This window comes from Cibotium barometz, chromosome 36, assembly GCF_041138505.1.
Source record: "Cibotium barometz isolate CiBa-2024 chromosome 36, ASM4113850v1, whole genome shotgun sequence".
Taxonomy (NCBI): domain Eukaryota; kingdom Viridiplantae; phylum Streptophyta; class Polypodiopsida; order Cyatheales; family Cibotiaceae; genus Cibotium; species Cibotium barometz.
In genome coordinates this window covers 32495518-32514955 of record NC_141081.1, presented here as the reverse complement: position 1 = coordinate 32514955, position 19438 = coordinate 32495518, and the positions used below count along the sequence as shown (strand labels likewise).

At 43.9% G+C, this 19438-nt stretch overlaps 2 protein-coding genes across 3 annotated transcripts in view; both read right to left on the bottom strand.

Annotated features, from left to right (window-relative positions):
* LOC147617813 (CBL-interacting serine/threonine-protein kinase 24-like) overlaps window positions 1-12048 on the bottom strand; it is a 75816-nt gene extending 63768 nt beyond the window's left edge. The window contains exons 1-3 of one of the 2 annotated variants that reach the window (XM_086776073.1): window positions 11384-12048; window positions 2591-2653; window positions 2334-2405 (exon numbers count right to left, since the gene is read on the bottom strand). In XM_086776073.1, the coding sequence (XP_086632199.1) occupies window positions 2334-2405; window positions 2591-2653; window positions 11384-11542 (294 nt within the window). In that variant the 5' untranslated portion in view covers window positions 11543-12048. The remainder of the gene's footprint in view (window positions 1-2333; window positions 2406-2590; window positions 2654-11383) is intronic. The other variant, XM_086776072.1, reaches the window with a different exon arrangement.
* On the bottom strand, window positions 4268-6087 carry LOC147617814 (uncharacterized). The gene has a single exon (XM_086776071.1). The coding sequence runs from the start codon at window positions 5947-5949 to the stop codon at window positions 4408-4410; it is 1542 nt and encodes a 513-aa protein (XP_086632197.1). The 5' UTR covers window positions 5950-6087; the 3' UTR covers window positions 4268-4407.
* Window positions 12049-19438: the final 7390 nt, after the last annotated feature.

Here is a 19438-nt window from a genome sequence, read left to right as displayed (position 1 = left end):
CTGGGGACAAGTAGCCTGTAGGTGTGGCTCCAGCCAGCAGGAAGAAACTTCCCATGGTGCGGCAGGCAATGAGGTGATGCTCCATGAGCACATCAACAGTTCCCCCACAAGGGCCCTGTGGAGCTCCATCCTGACGGTCAACTTGCGCCTTTTGCAAAAAGCGCCTCCAAGCCCACTAGCATTCCATGACACAATCCTCATGGCTGAAAAGCTAAGTGATGTGCCACGGTTGATCTCTCCATGGTGCGCCTGATCTTCGGGCCAGGTTTCAAGGGGAGGGAATGGCAGTCTCTTCAAGTACACTCCAATGCGGGCAGAGATGCACCCGCTCCTCCTGAGCCTGCTGCCTGACCTGCTCTGGCAAAGCCTCTCCAAGTACACTCCAGTGTGGGCTAATCGTTGGGCCAGGTTTCAAGGGGGGGTAATGGCAGTCGGTGCAAGGGCGAAACCTCTCCAAGTACACTCTGATGCGGGCAAATAGATGCACCCACTCCTCCTGAGCCTGCTGCCTGGTCTGCTCTGGTGGGACCTCCTCCCTGTAGACTCCATGCTCCACTGCGAAGCTGAGGTGAAAGTAGATGAAGAGGGGTATCCCCTTCCACCCTAGGATGAGGTGAAGGAGCTCCATCCTAGCAGCCTCCCAAGAAGCACCAATGGTGTCTGTGACCCGAATGTCTCCCACCATCTGGAAGTGATACACTGCCTGGTCCTGTAAAGTCTGGGTCACGGCCTCATCGTCCCAAACCATCTCTGGAGCCACAGCTCCGACGTCAGTAGAGGTGGGGTGGGAGTGGTGCATGACGACACAGACCCCAAGGGACGCTCGATCCTCAGAATTCTCCCCCCTCCACTGGAAGACAGCGTACACTCCGGTGTGGGCTAATCGTTGGGCCAGGTTTCAAGGGGGGGTAATGGCAGTCGGTGCAAGGGCGAAACCTCTCCAAGTACACTCCGATGCGGGCAAATAGATGCACCCACTCCTCCTGAGCCTGCTGCCTGGTCTGCTCTGGTGGGACCTCCTCCCTGTAGACTCCATGCTCCACTGCGAAGCTGAGGTGAAAGTAGATGAAGAGGGGTATCCCCTTCCACCCTAGGATGAGGTGAAGGAGCTCCATCCTAGCAGCCTCCCAAGAAGCACCAATGGTGTCTGTGACCCGAATGTCTCCCACCATCTGGAAGTGATACACTGCCTGGTCCTGTAAAGTCTGGGTCACGGCCTCATCGTCCCAAACCATCTCTGGAGCCACAGCTCCGACGTCAGTAGAGGTGGGGTGGGAGTGGTGCATGACGACACAGACCCCAAGGGACGCTCGATCCTCAGAATTCTCCCCCCTCCACTGGAAGACAGCGTAGTCCACTCAGTATCCCATGAGTAGGAAAGAGCATCCCCACCCCCCCACCCCCCCACTTCTTCCCCAATGAAGCTGAGGCGAACCTGGTGATGGGGGAGGAGAAGATCTAGGTCTCCACAGGGTCAGAGGAAGAAGCCCGATCTCCCCTCTTTGCCGTGGGTGGAGGCGGGCCCGGGGGAGGAGGAGGGGGCTGCAGGGGAGGTTGTCCAGTGGTGGTGTTGTCTGGTACATTTGAGGGGAGTGGGGCTGAATCGGCTCCTGAGGGAGGGAGGGAGGGGGGGGGGGGGAGTGGTGGTGTGTGTTGTTTTGGCTCCTCACTCCATGCGCAGGGTGGGTTGATTCTGGCCCTTGTTGCATTAGAGGTTGCCGCCCACCAACAGTCTACCACACCATATCTAACTCCTCCTGGGGGTGAGGCCCTGCCTAAGGAGGGGGGGGGGGGGGGGGGGGGGTGGGGAGAGCCAGCGAACGGGGCGAAAACGAGGCGGGAGTGTCATCGAGGCAGGGGGGTTGTGAAGTGGTGAGGCAAGTTCTTCGAGGAGGCTACAAGTATCCGGAGTGTGGGGAGTCTAGCCGCCCTGGCAACTCTATTTGCGGCTGACACGGGCACGGGGGGGCGGGGGCGGGGGCGGGGGCGGGGGGCGAATACCTGTCCCAGGTATGTCCAATTGACAGTAAAAACACCAAGTACTCCTTGGGGATCCCGGGAAAACAAACGGTGCCTGTGAAGCCCATGACTCTCCAACCAAAGGGTCTGCATCCTCTGAGAAAAACGTGGTGCTCGGGGGTCGCTGGCATGAGCTCCAGCTCGAATCCTTGTGGACTATTGCATGCTCACTTGAACTAGAAATTATTTGTCTCAGCCTCACAAAACCAATTGTATGTACTTCATGAAGCAATCTTTAAAAGCTAAAAGAATACAGTAAGTTTAAATTTTATATACAATCAAATTTAATAGCATTATAATAAAGACCTACTCACGATTTTATCAAACAACTCCCCGCCAGTCACAAACTCCAGTATAATGTAAATTTTTGCTCGACTTGCAAGCACCTGCCACATCATTTTATCTTATTTCTCCAGTCATATAAAATCACAAAAGGAAATTGAATATTGAATATGGACACAAACTGTTATCACACCCCCCCACTTCTATTCCCGTGAACAAAACAAATTAAAGAAAAGGACCTTGAGGATTTCGATATTTGGGAGAAAAAAGAACAAGGAAGAACACTTGCCTCATGTAGACGAACCACATACGGATGTCTAACAAGCTTCATTATGCATATCTCCCTTTTGATCTGCATGCAGTGGCCAATCATTCCTACATTCAGATATTACTGCAGCTAAACATCCACAATAATGAAAAATGGATCACAAAAGTTTCTCAATCAATGAAGCTGCCAATTGAAAAAATATCACTATGCTGGAATCTGTGACAGCTTATGATTCCGCATGTTAAGCCATCCCACCCTTTTAGATCAGCTTCGTATGTTTGCTTCTCTCCAGTGTAAGAGGATGCTATAATCATTGCTGATGTTTCTGGATGATATGTTGATATAGTCGTACTCTAGAAGAGCACATCAAACATCTCCAAATCGTCTTGAGGATTTTGAGACAAGAAAAGTTGTATGGCAAGTATACGATGTGTGAGTTCTTCAAAAGAGAGCTCATATATCTAGGACAATGGATTTCTCGAGATGGGATAAGCATAGATCTTGAGCGGATACATAACATTTTGGATTGACCAATTCCTCAAACTATGAGGCAACTTCGAGCGTTTTTTAGCTTCACGGTTTAAGAAGTCGATGAGGAATTATGTACAGTTAACTACACCTTTCGCAGACCTCCTTAGGGGTAAAGGACATAAGTCCAATAGCCTGATCTCTTGGAAGAACGAGAAGCTTGATGCAGCTTTTCAAGCTCTCAAGCTTAAGGTGAAGGAAGCACCTGTATTGGCCTTGCCACATCGTAGCCGACCATTTGTGATCAAGAGAGATGCTAGTGATTTCACAATAGGTGTAGCATTGTTCCAAGATAGCCGACCTGTGGCATTTGAAAGCAAGAAGCTTGTCGATACCCAAGTCAAATGGCACACTCATAAGAAAGAGCTGTATGCGGTTATACACACTCTAAAAACTTGGCGACATTACCTTTATGGAACCAAGTTTGTTGTGCTGACCAACCTCCTAAGTACATATGTAATAGACCTGAGTTGTGGGGGAGGAATGCGTGGTGGGCTAAGCTGATGCAAGATTTCGATATGGAGATAAAGTATCGAAAGGGTAGCCTGAACACAGTTGCGGATGCCTTGAGTAAAATTGGGGAGGTGAACATTTTGAGCTTCACCAAGATTAGAGCTTCACCGAGATTAGAGCTGACCTTCATGACTCCCTGAGAAGGCCATGTGAGACCGACGCTCATTTTAGTCGGTATTGGCAACAAGTGCAAGCAGGGAGCTCCACAGATTAAGGCCAAGACTCAAGAGTCATGCCATCCGTCAGTGTGGAAGGTGGTCAGTTCCTTGACTCCCTGAGAAGGCCATGTGAGACCGACGCTCATTTTAGTCGGTATTGGCAACAAGTGCAAGCAGGGAGCTCCACAGATTTAGGCCAAGACTCAAGAGTCATGCCATCCGTCAGTGTGGCAGGTGGTCAGTAACTCAAAGTCACATGGGGACGGGGACGGGGACGGGGAAGTGCCGTCCCGGGGACGGGGTCGGGAACGGCAAAAAAAAACCTCTTTTTTAAAAGCAATTTAGGAGTTGTATGCATGACATACATATAGAGACACACTTTGAACAAAATTTTACACCGAATAGACAAAAAAACAAGAGTCATTTTGAGCAAAATGCGCTAATAAAACATCGATGGCACACTGATTATGTGATTGATAGTCTGATAGATACAAAGAGATAAGTACATGCCTCATGGGCAGTGAGGGTTACAAAAAAGAGTGGGTACAAAATAGGGATACTAGATAGATCACAATAGATCATGGCCATTGGCAGTGGGCACAAAAAAGGTGAGATGGCTCACGGCTCAAGAGTCAAGCCTCAAGTTCCTGAAGTGCTAGCCTGGCGGGAGGCTTGGAAGTCGAAGTCGTCGATGCCATTTGAAGCCTCCTCCCCCTCAGGCTGTAGCTCCTCCTCTACCTCCTCAAGATGCTCCTGAGCTGCAGGATCCTGCTGTGCCATCTCCCATTCGGTGAAGGGATCCGCCTTCCCTGTTGCTGTCGCACATAGCATGCGCAAGTTAGCGCTCACAAAAACCAAATCACTTGCCCTTTGCACTTCAAGGCGGTTCCTCTTCTTAGAGGCAATGTGACTGTAAACGCTCCAAAGTTGCTCCAAGCAACTAGAGCTCACAACCTGGCTAAGGATGCGAATAGCCAAGCGCTGCAACTCCGGCCCATCTGATCCGTAATCCTCCCACCAAAGAGGAGACCCAATCTTGAGGCGGTCAAGCTGTGCATCTAAACATCCAAAAGATCCCTGCTGCGTCCTGTACTGAGATAGCTGGTCTCTGATCTTCCGCCTGATGGTAGGGTCGGGCTCTAAGCGCTCCAAGATGATCCGCCATCCCCTACTTACTTCCTTGTCGGCCTCTTGCTTTCTGCCCTGGAACTCTGGATCAACCACAAAGGCAGCCGCATGAAGAGGGGAGTAGTAGGAGTTCCACCTGGACTCACATAATGAGTGGATCTCCTCAAACTCGGCCCTGTCTGGCACAAGCTGCTGGAGTGACTCGATCATGCGATCCATGGCCTCATAGACCTTGCCGATACATGGTTCACAGCCGTCAATGACTCGTAGAAGGTGAACAATAGACTTGACCAAGGCATCGAGTGTCTTCACCTTCTCCCACCAAGCGGCATCGTCGGCGCGATCTCGGCACGTTCTCCCTGTTGCCGATTTTGACTGCGGCATGGCAGAAAATTCATCACTAAGGAAAAGCCCTCTTAGGGCTCCGCCACATGTAGACAAGCGGCCTAGCATGAGGAAGTTGTATGCAAACCTTGTCTCAGAATAATTGAGGGAAAGAGTGCTCCTTTTAGAGAACTCATGTCGCAGCCTTTGGTGGTTGAGGACAAAGGATACAAGCTGGTTAGCCTCCTCAATGGTGGGTGCAATCCATGGCAAGGCACCTATGTCTTTGAGGAGGTTGTTGAGACAATGGGCCATGCAAAAAGAAACTGTGATGGATGGATACATTGACTCAATAATGCTCCCGGCTGCCCTATTTGACGCCTCTCCATCCGCCACCATGCCGACCACAAGCTCCAGCCCAATGACCTCGATCGTGGACGCCCATTCCGCGGCAAGCACATCCACGGCCTTCCCAGTGACACTCGCATCATGTGACTCGATGAAGTACACTTTGCCCCTTGAGTAGGCCACCACTCCATGGATGGAGCGCTTGCGCGTGTCACTCCATTCGTCTACAATGAGAGAGACTCCGTTAGTCTCCCATGTTGCCTTTGTATCCGCCGCCGCCTGCTCAACGGCCAACTTCTCCCTATCAAGCAAAGTGGTGCGAATCTTTTCCGATGAAGGTGGCACATAAGAGGGGCCATATTCCCCGATCTTTGTGGCCATCTCACGGAAGTAAGGAGACCTATTTCAAGTAAGGAAAACCATGTAGCATGTTAGCTTTTTTTGGCAATATGACAAATGCTTTGAAGCATGAGACATTTAAAAAAAAAAGAGTGAAGAGAATTGAGTCTCGACTCTCACTGTGCCGCTTGAAACGCAATGTGGTCGTGGTAGAAGAACCTAGCCACCGACCTATCCACCTCATCCTTCAATTTTGGGTTCCAATTCTCGTTAAGAGTGGATTGACGGCGGATGGGAATGGAGGCACCCGATGTGGATGGAGTGGACTTGAATGGTTGAGAGCTTGAAGCAAGATTTGGGTTCCTCTCCACCTCCATTCGCGTCGGTTGCTCTCGTGCTCTCACCACATCATGAGGATCAACGGCAACATGTCGCCCTCTCTTTGCCGCCTCGGCCGCCTCATAAACCTTGAGCTTCTCAAGAAGCTCCGCTCGCTTCTCAGGAGTAACGCGTGCGCAAAATTGCACTTGATGACCGGCTCGTGCAAAAAGTAGGCTCGCACTTTGTTGGCGCCGCCACTTCTCTTGTAGGAACAAAGCTTGCAATTCCATGCCCTTGAACCACCGCCCACTCCACGACTAGTGTAGTGGACCTCATCCCACCATGACCATGTGTGCACCGCCGGCCTCCTTCGTGAAGAGCCCGCAACGGAAGATGTGGCGGCGGCGCCTTCACCTTGAGATGCCATGAATGATGATAGTGTGAGAGAGAGGGAAGAAGGGTGCAATAGAGAGTTGCAAGTATTGCTTGACTCTTGAGGCTTGCAAGTCTCAAGAGGGATGGATCATGGAACTTGGAGAGAGAGAGAGAGAGAGAGAGATGGCTTGGAAGTTGGAGAGAGAGAGAGAGAGAGAGAGAGAGAGAGAGAGAGAGAGAGATGGCTTGGAGAGAGAGAGAGAGAGAGAGAGAGAGAGAGAGAGAGAGATGGCTTGGAAGTTGGCACAACTTGGAACTTTGAAGTTTGGATTTGGAAGCTTGAGGCTTGAGAAATGAGTGTGGGTGCAATAGAGAGTGTGCCTTTTTTTATAGCTGGAAATCTGCCCGTTTCTGGCCGTTTTCTGCCCGTTTCTGGCCGTTGGAGACGTCCCCTCACCACGTCTCCCCCGTCCCGCGCTTCGGGAACGCGTCCCCGGGACGCCCTCATGCGTCCCCGTGTTGCACGGCGTCCCCTGCGCGTCCCACCCGTCCCAGGCCGTCCCCGTCTCCGCGTCCCCGCGTCCCGCATCCCTACGGCCGCGTCCCCGTGTGACTCTGGGTCAGTTCCTTGTTCGGAATGCAAAGGTTTGTGTACCGGTTAGCGTTGAGATTAGGAAGAGGATCCTGTATGAATGTCATGATGCGTCTATAGTGGGTCATCCAGGGGTACAACGAAGTTATGATTTAGTAAAATGGACGTTTTACTAGCCTAAGATGAAGGCGTATGTTCAGGACTATGTGGTAAAGTGTCGTCAATGTCAAGTGAATAAGGCTAAACGCCTTAGGGCTGGAGGTATGTTGCATCCTCTAGAGATCCCAGGGGGTAAATGGGAGAGTATTACCATGGACTTCATTGTAGGTTTTCCACGTACTAGCAGAGGGCATGATGCTATCTGGGTGGTGGTAGACTGATTGATGAAGATGGCACAATTTTTACTTACAAAAGTGAAAAATAAAGACAACCGAATTGGTGCAGCAATTTGTTAAGCAGCTTTTCAAGTTGTATGGACTGCCTTTTGATATAGTCAATGATAAGGACTCCAAATTTTTGGACATTTCTGGTAGGTAGTTTTCCAAAGACTAGAGACTACGTTGAGTATGAGTTGCTCTGATTATCCTCAATCTAATGGGCAAGCAAAAAGGGTGAATCAAGTTTTGGAGGATATGCTTCGTGCATACGTCTTCAAAGACCATCAGATTGGGAGAAGTACATCCAAATGATCGAGTTTGCCTATAATAGTGCTAAGTATGCAACTACTGGCTCCAATCCGTTTATGCTGATGTATAGATACCAACCTAGATCTTAAGGGTATTCAAATTGATGCGGCTAGAGATTTCTTAGCAAATACGCAAGAAATGCTACAAGAGGCTATCAGAAGTGCACAAGATCGTGCACGATTTTATGCCAATAGACAGCATTCACTAAGGGAGTTCACTAAGGGAATGCTAGTTTATTTGAGAGGGCCCAAGAGTTCAGAGACGTTACGTATGAGGAAGGTTGGCAAGTTATCCCCTAGGTACTGTGGACCTTACACAGGATCTTGAAAAAGATTGCTGAGGTTGCTTATAGACTAGAGCTACCTTTGAATGTGAAAGTTCATCTAGTCTTTCACGTCAGTCGACTGAAAGAGATCCTGGGAACTTGTTGAGGTTGAGAACTTGTCCTATGTTCCACATGAACCCGAGAGGATTATAGATTTCAAGGAAAGGCAACTTAGGAACAAGTCGGCCGACTGAAAGAGATGTTGGGAACTTATTGAGGTTGAGGACTTGTCCTACGTTCCACATACATGGCGGATACGGATACGTAGATTGGCGTGTTGAAGACCTATGGGTAGGCCTCGGTGGTATGGGACGCCGGAGTTAGACACAGGCCTATGGGATTATGCAAGAAGCCCTAGCCTTGAGATCGGTGGATGCCGCTTGCGGTTGGGAGAGGAGCTAGCCTATTACTTCATGATTTGGTTTATCACTAATGCTGGTTTTCAGCTATGTTTAGGAAGATTCAGGGAAGGACTTTACACCGAGATTAGGAAACTTTTGGGGCAATAAACAACCCAGTTTAAAGCTAGGTATCCCAAGGCAATCAAAAGGAGCTGGAGGTTTTTCCAGGCAGTTTGGCATTTTAGTGCATTTTATGTTTGTCCTCTACTGGTCGACTGCATATAGGGCTATTTAGGGAGCCTATAACAAGGCTAGTTCATTCCTTTTTGTAATCATCTGAACCCAGGTTTGTGGGACAGGTCATAGGCATAGGTGTTATCTTTTTGGAGGCAATGTTGGCTAGGATCTATGTATATATTGATGAATATATAGAAAACATTGTTACAGCAACATCCCTCTCTGTTCTCTCTATTCATCTCTGCGTTTTGCACAGTTCCTAATTCAAGCAATTCTTCTGCATGACATTGGTATCAGAGCCTGGAAGTCCCCACGATATTGTTGTTGCCCATCACCCTTACTTCATTGCGCAATGATGATACCCTCGCCAGTGCCTTGACCTTGAGACCTTGAGGTGCTAAATTGGTGCATGATTGGAAAATGCACAAAACAAAGATAGCTGCTTTTGGTCCATACAGGAAAAGGTAGCCAAGTGGTTCTTCAACATCAAGTATCCCGGTGGAGCGAAAATGAGGGCAGCCATGGGGTATAAAGCCCCTAGGTGGGGATCATGGGGTATGAAGCCCCCATGATGCTCAGCCCACCAGCCTTCATATACAAGGATGAGCAGAGGAACAAGGGCTTGTAAGTTTTCAAGAAGGGATCAAGCTCTCGGCCCAAGAAAGGTACAGATCTTCAGCCCAAGGAGGGGACAAGAAGAATAGGCACATGTTTCTCACACAAAACAGAGAATTAGAGATTGGAGCAATCCAAGGTTGTGGCAGAAGGTTTTCAAGACAAGATCCAAGTGGTCAAGAGTGCCTCAAGTTTTGGATGCACATTCCACATGCAGTTAAGGGGATGATGTCAATCATCAAAGATAGGTTGGATTCCCATCATCAAGCTTAGCATGAGGGGATGTCACATGCACAACATTATGGACATGCTTAATCCCCAGTTTAAGGCTGTGATTAGGAACCTTTTGGGACAGTAAAGAGCCCAGTTTAAAGCTAGGTATTTTACCCAAGGTAGTCCGAAGGAGAAGGAAGGCTTTTCCACACAGTTTGGCATTATATTGCATTTTATGCTTGTCCTCTGCTGGACGACTCTATATAGGGGTATTTCGGGAGCCTATAAAAAGGCTAGTTCATGCCCTTCTGATCCCAGGTTTGTGGGACAGGTCAAGCATAGGTGTTACCTTTTTGGAGGCCATGTTGGCTAGGATCTATGTACATATTGATAAAATTGTTACAGCATCATCGCTCTCTCCTCATGACAACTGTATTACTACAGAGAGTAAAACTCTATGTACAAGCCTGCCAAACTGTGGCCGAAGGCTGAAACTGAAAAGAATGCAAAAAAAACTTCCCCAACTTACAGCCCAAGTCGTTGGGAACCTATATCTTCAAATGGACGCTGGCTGCCAACAGAAGGGCCTAGGTGAATGATCTTGCTGCTGTTTGCTGCTGATTTCCTGCCACCAATATGGGCTTCTCGCAGGCTGAGGGAGATGCTGGACAACAATGGCTAAGGCTCACAACAATGACAATGATGAATGGGGGTGGGAGGGCTCAGGGCCTATTCATAGGTCACTTTGTGCTATTTTGCTAGCTAGATGCAGGTCCCCCTGCTCATGACCAGCATACCAGAAATATGGTGCACCCAAACTTGGCTGCCCTGCCAGGACAGACCCTGTGCTGCCAGCCCGGCCTGCCCACAGTAAACAAAAACTGCCCTGAAAGGTGCGAACACGGAACAAGACCTGATCCAACCTGTGCGCGTGTCAAATGTTATGAACACCGTCTCTGCACAATAATGTGCCACAATATTCTCCCTAAACAAACTCCCCAGGGTCAACCACTCAGTGTAAAGTACAGCTCTGCCTTTCAGATCCACATAATGGATAGTCTGGCTGAAAAATTTGAACATGCTTGAGGTGCCACACCACAGATAGCCCTGTTCACCCTGTTAGTGGGTGGATGCCTTCAAAGAGAAAGAGGATAGTGAACGGTGGGGTTTAGTCTAAAACTCCTTTCCTGCCTAGCAATTGGGAAAAGGCACATATCCAAACAACTAGAACAGCCATGAGCTCCTTACGGAGTCACACGCTCAGTTCAAATACCACGCCTAGGGTTCAATTAACACTCAACCCATCATGGACACTGTGCAGCAATGGCCTTTTTTCCCAAGAAAATGGGGCAGCTCTACTTTAAGCACCAGACTTCCCCATTCGTAGTCGTGAAAGGGGCTTGTCTCTTTGTCTTCTTGCATGGTCATACACAAATGCCATGGTGAAGACCGTTACCTTGAGCTGGGATGGAACTTGCAAAGAGTTTCTAAGCTCGTATACATAAGACTTGCCTCGTGAAGAGTCTCAAAGACTCCTAGAGGCCCCTTCCTTTGTATCAATGAAGACTTGGACAGCAATTTTTGAAGCCGGAGAAAAGAAATGAGAACGGATTACACTAAGAATGATCTCTTGAAAACTTAAACTCGTTTGCACACCCTTGATCTGTAAGACCCTGCACGAAAAATATTAACTAGACCTAGAATTCAACTGTTCTTGATTTCTGCAAATCAATAAACATACATGGAGTATGGGTAGGGAAGAGAAATGCACCTGGTCCACCATTTTATGCTTGAGGATGGCTTCTTTGTCCAGGATTTTCATGGCGACGCTTTCGCCAGTCTCCGAGTTCTGTGCAAACTTCACCTTGGCAAATGTGCCCTCTCCGATTGTACGGCCGACTTCATATTTGCCCACCTTACGCATCACCATGGCTCTTTTCTCTCTCTCTCTCTCTCTCTCTCTCTCTCTCTCTCTCTCTCTCTGATCAAAGCTTCGGGCATTCGAGTTTCCTAGCTGTGAAAAAGATGAGCATTCTTACAGAAAAAAGCAGTGATGCGCATTCCTTCAATGGGTTCCTTCTCATATTGTACCTCTCAATAGTCTTCCAACTCAGAAAGGCGTCTTTGTTATCCCCTCCTCTCCTGACTAGTACAACTCAATAGTCTTCCAACTCAGCAAGGCGTCTTTGTTGCTCTCTCTCTCTCTCTCTCTCTCTCCCCCCCCTGACTAGTACAACTAAGCATCATCAAACCATTAGGCATGTGTCCATGGAATGTCCCTCTCTCTCTCTCTCTCTCTCTCTCTCTCTCCCCCCCCCCTACTAGTACAACTAAGCATCATCAAACCATGAGGCATGTGTCTCCATGGAATGTCCCTTTCACTAACATCATGCTTTTTCATAGACCCCCCTTTAAAAAGTGGCAAAATGATGTTTCATCTTGCCCGCCCAAGGGCATTCCCCTGTAGTATCTCCCCCACCAATAGATTTCAGGTGAAAAAAAGTCGAGTCTATCCCCTTACGACATGTGTGAACCCCCTTAACATGAGGCTAGCCTAGCTTGCATGATCATTGCTCTTTCCATGCATATATTAAATGAAATTGAATGTGCAAAAGTGGCTCATCAGGAAGAGAGGAAGCAAGATGAGGGGGATTCTAGAATGAAATGATGGTGAAAAGAAAACACAAGGACAAACGATGCTTTGGATAAATCTTTTGTGTTCCTAATATTCTTATTTGTCGGTCCCTTTTAATAATAATAACCAACTAGAATTGAGAGAAAAAAAACAAAGAGGCAGAGATAAAGAGGGGAAATTGATTGTACATGTGGCTTCATAAAGTATTGACAAAAGTGCCACTATCTTGTAACCTTGAAGCCTCTTGTCTTACACTAACAATGGGATGAAAGTAGAGAAGAGGAAACTTATAGCAACATGATAGTACGCGCACCACTTGTAATAAGAATTCAACTTCTCTGAAAATAAATTTATTGTAGCCACAATTAGATTAGCAAATTGATGATTAATTTATAAGAGTAACAATCAAATCATAAAATTAATAATAAATTAATGGATTTAATCATGAAATTAATAGAAGAATGGCGTCATCCATGATATTAACCTCACTTAGCATGGTGTAAAAATAAGTTAGATGTCCCCGAAATATTTGAAGGGGCATTCACATCACATCCCTCTTGCTTGAGTTAAGCAAGAGAGATACTTGAGTTAGCAACTTGTGAGCTTGCTTACAAGAGCTAACTCAGGATTGGCACGGCCAAGTTATTTAAACCGCAATTGACCATTTTCTTTAGGGAAATAATCACAAGATACGATTAAGATGTCCAATTGAATGGTTAATAAGCATTTAAAATTACTAGATACTTTGGTTTTAGAGAATATACCTAACTTTCTCAGAGAGAGGAATAGTCAATAAGCATTTAAAATTACCAGATATCCCGATGCTGATATTCTCCCATTCTAGTATAGCACAAGAGATTGATTATCAATTATAGCATCACCCATGATATTAACCTCACTTAGCATGGTGTAAAAATAAGTTAGGCATCCCCAAAATATTTAAGAGAGCAATCACATGACACCACTCTGCACGTCACTCAATATGCACACTCTAAAATGATATAAAGTATGTGTTAAGAAATTCTCTCTCTCTCTCTCTCTCTCTCTCTCTCTCTCTCTCTCTCTCTCTCTCTCTCTCTCTCTCTGCATGCATGCATATGTGTGTGTGTCAGATGCACTTCAATTTTGTTAACACATGTGAACATTCAAAAATTTTAGTTGTTAGTCTCCTCTTAACTTGAAGAGTGTAAGGAAAATATAAGTTGCAAAAGATATGGTGCATTGTTTCTACTCTCTAGATGTTGTGGGAGATCCACACGAGTACCTCCCATGTTGCTCACTTTCACAACCATCCATGTGACATTTTCTAGTAGCTCTCATAGGAGTTGCGAGTCATGCTATTAAAAACTTTTTTTTGATGAAACATCTTATCTTCATTATGTAACCCTACATCTCCATCAATTAGTATTTGAATTAATTAATAATATCCTACCTATTTAGTCTTTATTTCTAGAGTGCTAAGTTGTTAAGCATCCTTTTATGATATGTTTTCACAAAATTCATATAAATAATTAAATAAGCCCTTAAAAGTATTGAAAGATAAAGTTAAACTGAATTTCTTGTTCCTTGTGTTGGTTAACCCTAATTATTGTCCTTCATACTAAGAAATAATAAGATCCAAGCTTGTGTAATGAGCAAAATTCAGTTCTTAATCTTCACATCCTTATGAAAATGTTTTATTTGGGATCCAACCTATTGCATTTTCCACGCTGTATTATGTATATGAACCTACAAGAGAAGAGTACGGTGTTTTATGTATATAAACCTACAAGAGAAGATTTGCATCCACCAAAAAGCTATGCTTAAAGGGGCATCCTAACTTATTCCCTTTCTTAAAGCCTTTAAAAAAGTGTTCCATGAGAGAGAACTTATTACTTAAAGGGGCATCCTAACTAATTCTCTTTCTTGAAGCCTTTAAAAAAGTGTTCCATGAGAAATAACTTCGTGGCATCCTAACTTTTTCCCTTTCTTGAAGCCTTTAAAAAAGTGTTCCATGAGAGATAACTTCATACTTAAAGGGGCATTCTAACTTACTCCCTTTCTTGAAGCATCCATGAGAGATAAGCCTCTTTGGTTGTGTGAATGTTGTAGTGAGCATGTGGATGGCACTATTATTTCATGAAACCATCACAAATTAGCTAGCAAGATCCTCTATATGTAGATCCTACAAGTTTTCAAGGTGAAACGCACAAGCTACTTGAAAACATGATATGAATATGACCTACTTTAGCACTTACAAGGAATGAATGTGTGCATGCATGTGTATGCATACATGTGCTCATGTGACATGCATGGGAGTGTGTGTGTGTGTGTGTGTGTGTGCATTCGCACATATTTGTGTGTGTGTGAGGTCACTCATTCAAAATCCTTTAATACATGGAACCTTGATAACCTTGGGTTTCTCCCATTTTAACTCAAAGAGTTTCTTACCTCTCCTTTTTAATTTATAAGCCATGAAACTTCAAAGTTATAATACATCAAAGCCTATCATACTAATTACATAAATGTATATGTGCCAATTTTAGTAACTCGTATGGTAAATCCTACTCATTATTTAAAATTCTTTTGTTAATTTTGCATGTTGTACGAAATTCGCTACAAGACACTTTCATCTCCACGTGGTTTGTGATTAAAGTGGCTTGTTTTTTGGAGGGCTAAGTTGTCACGCATGTGATGGTGATATGGCATTTATGTGGAAAATCCTATTCATTCTTTAAAACGCATTTGTCAATTATGTATACTAAAACACATTTGTCAATTGTGTATGTTAAATGGAATTTGCTATAAGACACCTTCATCTCCATGTGTTTGAACTAGGTGGCTTAGTTTTGGAAGAGCGAAGTTGTCATGCACGTGATGGTGATATGTCATTAAACCATTTATTTGATGCAATATTATAACTGAACCCCTTAGAAGTATTTTGGGAAAGCTAATTTATCACACATGCATGATGGTGATATGTTATCATAACATTTATTTAATGTAATGTTTTGATATGTCATCAAAACATTTATTTGATGCAATATTATAACTGACTTCCAAGGAGTAGGTACATATGTTGAACAATCAAAATGAACTTAACTTCCTATTTCTTATCATAGGTCAACCCTTAATAATTATAATCCATACAAAAGAAATCAAAAGCACCAAGATTTTCAGTGAGTAATGTCTCTTTACATCCTTATAAGGGGAAAAAAATTTGGCGAGCCAAGCATTCCATCTAGGCACAATGGGATAATCCGGATCCACAATCAATGATGTTGGGAAATCCGCCCACACTAAAGAGCATCCTTGAACTGCACGGCTGAATGAACAATACTCCCATACTTGTTGAGACCCCCAATAAACCTTGCCATATGTGTGGCCCTCCTACAAACAATCATGAAATGTCAAGGTCAATTGTTATGGGTTTCAGAAGACACAAAGCAATGATCTATTTGTTTGAATAATTGATACTCACAATGAACTAGAACCTCCTAGAATTGTGTCAGCCACATACACTATGCTTTCTTCTATCACCATATGTCGTGGATGAATATCTTGAGATGCTATTTTAAATCAAAATAAAATATTAAAAACCCAAGAAAAGAGCGTTGCATGAAACTTGCAAATGATTAAAATATTCTTAGAAAGAGAATGACTTACTAGGTGGAGGACCAGCAGAACTAGCTGTATCCCTATTGGAGTGCAATGCTCGAGATCTTGATTGTCTTTTTGTCGAATGCCTAGATTCACAGTGCACTTCATCTCCCTTCTCTGATGGGCCAAATTTCGATGGAGACTCCTCTCTCTCTTCTTCACTAAACTTGACTCCCCTTGTTGGCCTTTCCCCTTCTTCTTTTGAGTTTTTGCCTTTTTTGTTAGAGGCCTCTTACCCTTTTGAATCTTTTCCGGTGCTTGCCTTTGCCTTGTGACACACGTGCTTTTGCTTTATCTTTGGAGCTTTTACTTCCATGAAGCCCTACGCCAATACTTGTCATTATTACATGATATCAATATGCATTGTTGTAAAGAAATGAATACTACTTCACTTACTCTTTGCCTTTGCCTTGTGACACACGTGCTTTTGCTTTATCTTTGGAGCTTTTACTTCCATGAAGCCCTACGCCAATACTTGTCATTATTACATGATATCAATATGCATTGTTGTAAAGAAATGAATACTACTTCACTTACTTGTCCACAAATCTTTCTCTTCGGTGGATATGTGTTGTTTTCATATTCGAGCCACCATCGGCACAATTCCCATTCCTCTGTCCTTGTGAGATCTTCAATCCAAATCTCAGGATAAACGCCTCTCTCTTCCACCTGACTAGTGACCCATTCTTTGGCTAGTTGGTGAAGGGAAGGGACATCAAGTTACTCTTTAAATGTTAGCCACCACCTATTCAAAACACATGTCAGCATAAATATAATGTATACATATTCAAAGTACTAATGTATGTTCGTTTCGTACCTATATAAAACTTGTCGTGTGGTTGACATCATGTGTGGCATAGTATCTGCTTAATAAGAAAGCTTTATAATAGAAAGCCATGATGCAAACGCATGTGCAAAATGCTTCTTTTTGTACTCCTTAAAGTAAGTCAAGAATGGTTTAGTTCCAAGATCCACTACACATCCTCATGAGCCTTTTGAACCTCTGTAGACTCACACTCAATACCAAGCAATATCTCCAATGTTGTTTGTTTGGCAATACCAGTAAACATATTTACACAAGAAAGATCGGAATGTATGGTCATTATGACCATAACCTGCATCTATCATTGCTTATTTTTCACCTGCAATTACTTGTACAATCTTTGTCTTCTTGATGTAATTAAAATAAAATTATTAAGGTTGTGTGCAAGAGAGATATATGCATGTTCTTTCAACCTTACGTATTGGACACTTACTTTCTCTCAAGCAAGATTGAGTGCCCCAAAAGTTGTAGCTTATCCATGGTCAATTGTTAGCTTTTCACGTTCTAATCTTGGTATTTGAAAATTACATTGAAGAATCCCTTTCCATTGGCAGGATTGGAAATGGCCGCCAAGAGATACCCCCTTTTGGTAAAGATCTTTTCTACATCCTTCAAATGTGTTTGGTATGCCTTCTCCTCTTCTTCTGTGCCATTGCCTCCACTAGGCAATTGATGTGTCCTCACGTTTAATGTTGTTTTGAACTCCTCCTAATTCACTCAAGCATGAAAGCTTCATATATTAAGATGTGAAGTTTCAAAAGTAAAGTAATTGCTATAAATAGGCAAGAAAAAATAACATACCTGAAATACAAATTGGCACAACAAGGTCATGGGCACCTTGTACCATCTTGACCTTGGCTTGTGCTTATCACGTGTTGTGAGTTCAGCCCATTTTTGCTCCTCGTCTGTGAGCTTATCGAGTAAGGTGGTTGGGTTGGCAAGCCCAAACCTTTGCATTAAAAATACATCATGGGCCATCGTTTGAGGCACATGCACACATGTCACTCTGCTTAAAGTACCTCATACAAGGTCAAAGACTAGCTACACTATAAAATACATGCAATAATTTTAGGTCAATTCACAAAGTCACCTGTTTAGGTTCGTTAGGTACATTAATAGCTCAGCCTCCTCTTCCTTGGCAAAGACGATGACACGACAACAAACTAACGGATATTTTTCAAAAAATTTATCCCACTTTACAATTAAAGGCAAGATCAAACCAACATAGGTAATGGAAACAAAAGAGTAAAGCACTGAGATAGAGATTACTTACTTTTAAATATTGCATTAGTCCATGCAACCACCCAGTGGTTTCCATCCCATACGATAAGTTTCTTATTATGAAGGTGTTTCCACCTCTATTGTGAATCCATCGTCTGCAAATTATAGAAACACATAACACAATCATCATATGTAAAAACCACAAAATAAAATAGCATCAATAAAGTAAAGATAAGGAGATATGCATACCACCACATTGAAACGATGGGATTGATTTGTCCAAAATCCATTACCCCATTTTGCTTCTCGAGGGTTAAATTCCACTGGTTGTTCTCCTGGAAAACTCTCTGACATAATAAATTCACCATATGTAGGCACATACCCATGATCAAAACTCTCCTCGAGCTCTCTTAGATGATCATCCATGGTCCTTATGGCTGGGTTCACCAAAAGCCTACACAATGGTACCCCGGGAAGCCTTTCTTCCTTGTCCACAAAATGCTTGGACAACTAATCTTGCAATAGTTATGTAGTCACCAATCGACCAAACTCATCTGACAAAGAAGGCACATCTTGTGTTGGTGGGTCTTCACGAACTAGCCTTTTCTTAGAGCTTTGGGGAGTCATTGAGCCACCAACATGACTACCCACTGTGGGTGTAACTACTGCAGAGGCTTCCTCACTCACACGAGGCACTTCAGTGCTTTTGGATCCTTTTGGTTGAGAGAAATCCACATCATGTTGTGTATGAGCCATCTTCTATCTTCATGTAAAGGCTAATCTGAAGGCACAACACACACAATAACACTTGTTAGACTCTTGAAAGACAAAGCACCATAATGATCAAAAAAATAAATACAAAAGAAGAGAGAGAGAGAGAGAGAGAGAGAGAGAGAGGGAGAGAGGGAGAACCTGACAAGGGGGAGGGTTTGAAAAGGAGGCTACATTGGAATGAAGAAGGAGATTTGCTCTATTTATAAAGAATAATAAGGATTAATAAAAATAAATAATGATTAAAAATCCTAATTTAAAATTAATTAAGATTAATAAAAATTAATAATGATTAAAAATCCTAATAATGATTAAAACCCTAAGAAAGATTAATAAATAATGATAATGATTAAAAACCCTAAATTAAGAATTACGTTTTGATTGCATAGATTGATCCTATCCGAGTGTGTAAAATAGGTAAATTGCATGGCTTGATCCAAGATGGCGAAAAGAAGCTCTGACCACCAAATCATGTAGAGAGATGCTATTTTTGAAGTAAGTTCTTCGAAAAGCATCAAGATACTTTAATATTATCATGGACTCAATCATTTTTGTTTCTATTATCTTTCTTCAAGCATGATGATGCTAGAAGCGAACATTACTTCTCTAGAAAAGAAAAAGAAGCGAATGTTACTTTGAGTTAGCAAGAGATATAAGCAAGAAAGTGAAAAAAAAAGTGAAAGTTAGTAAAAACTATGTGAAAAAAAGACTTAAAATCAAGAAAGTCCCCATAATTA

Coding starts and splice junctions, on each gene's coding strand:
- LOC147617814 (XM_086776071.1), bottom strand. CDS start 5,949: ATGGCCACAAAGATCGGGGAATATGGCCCCTCTTATGTGCCACCTTCA.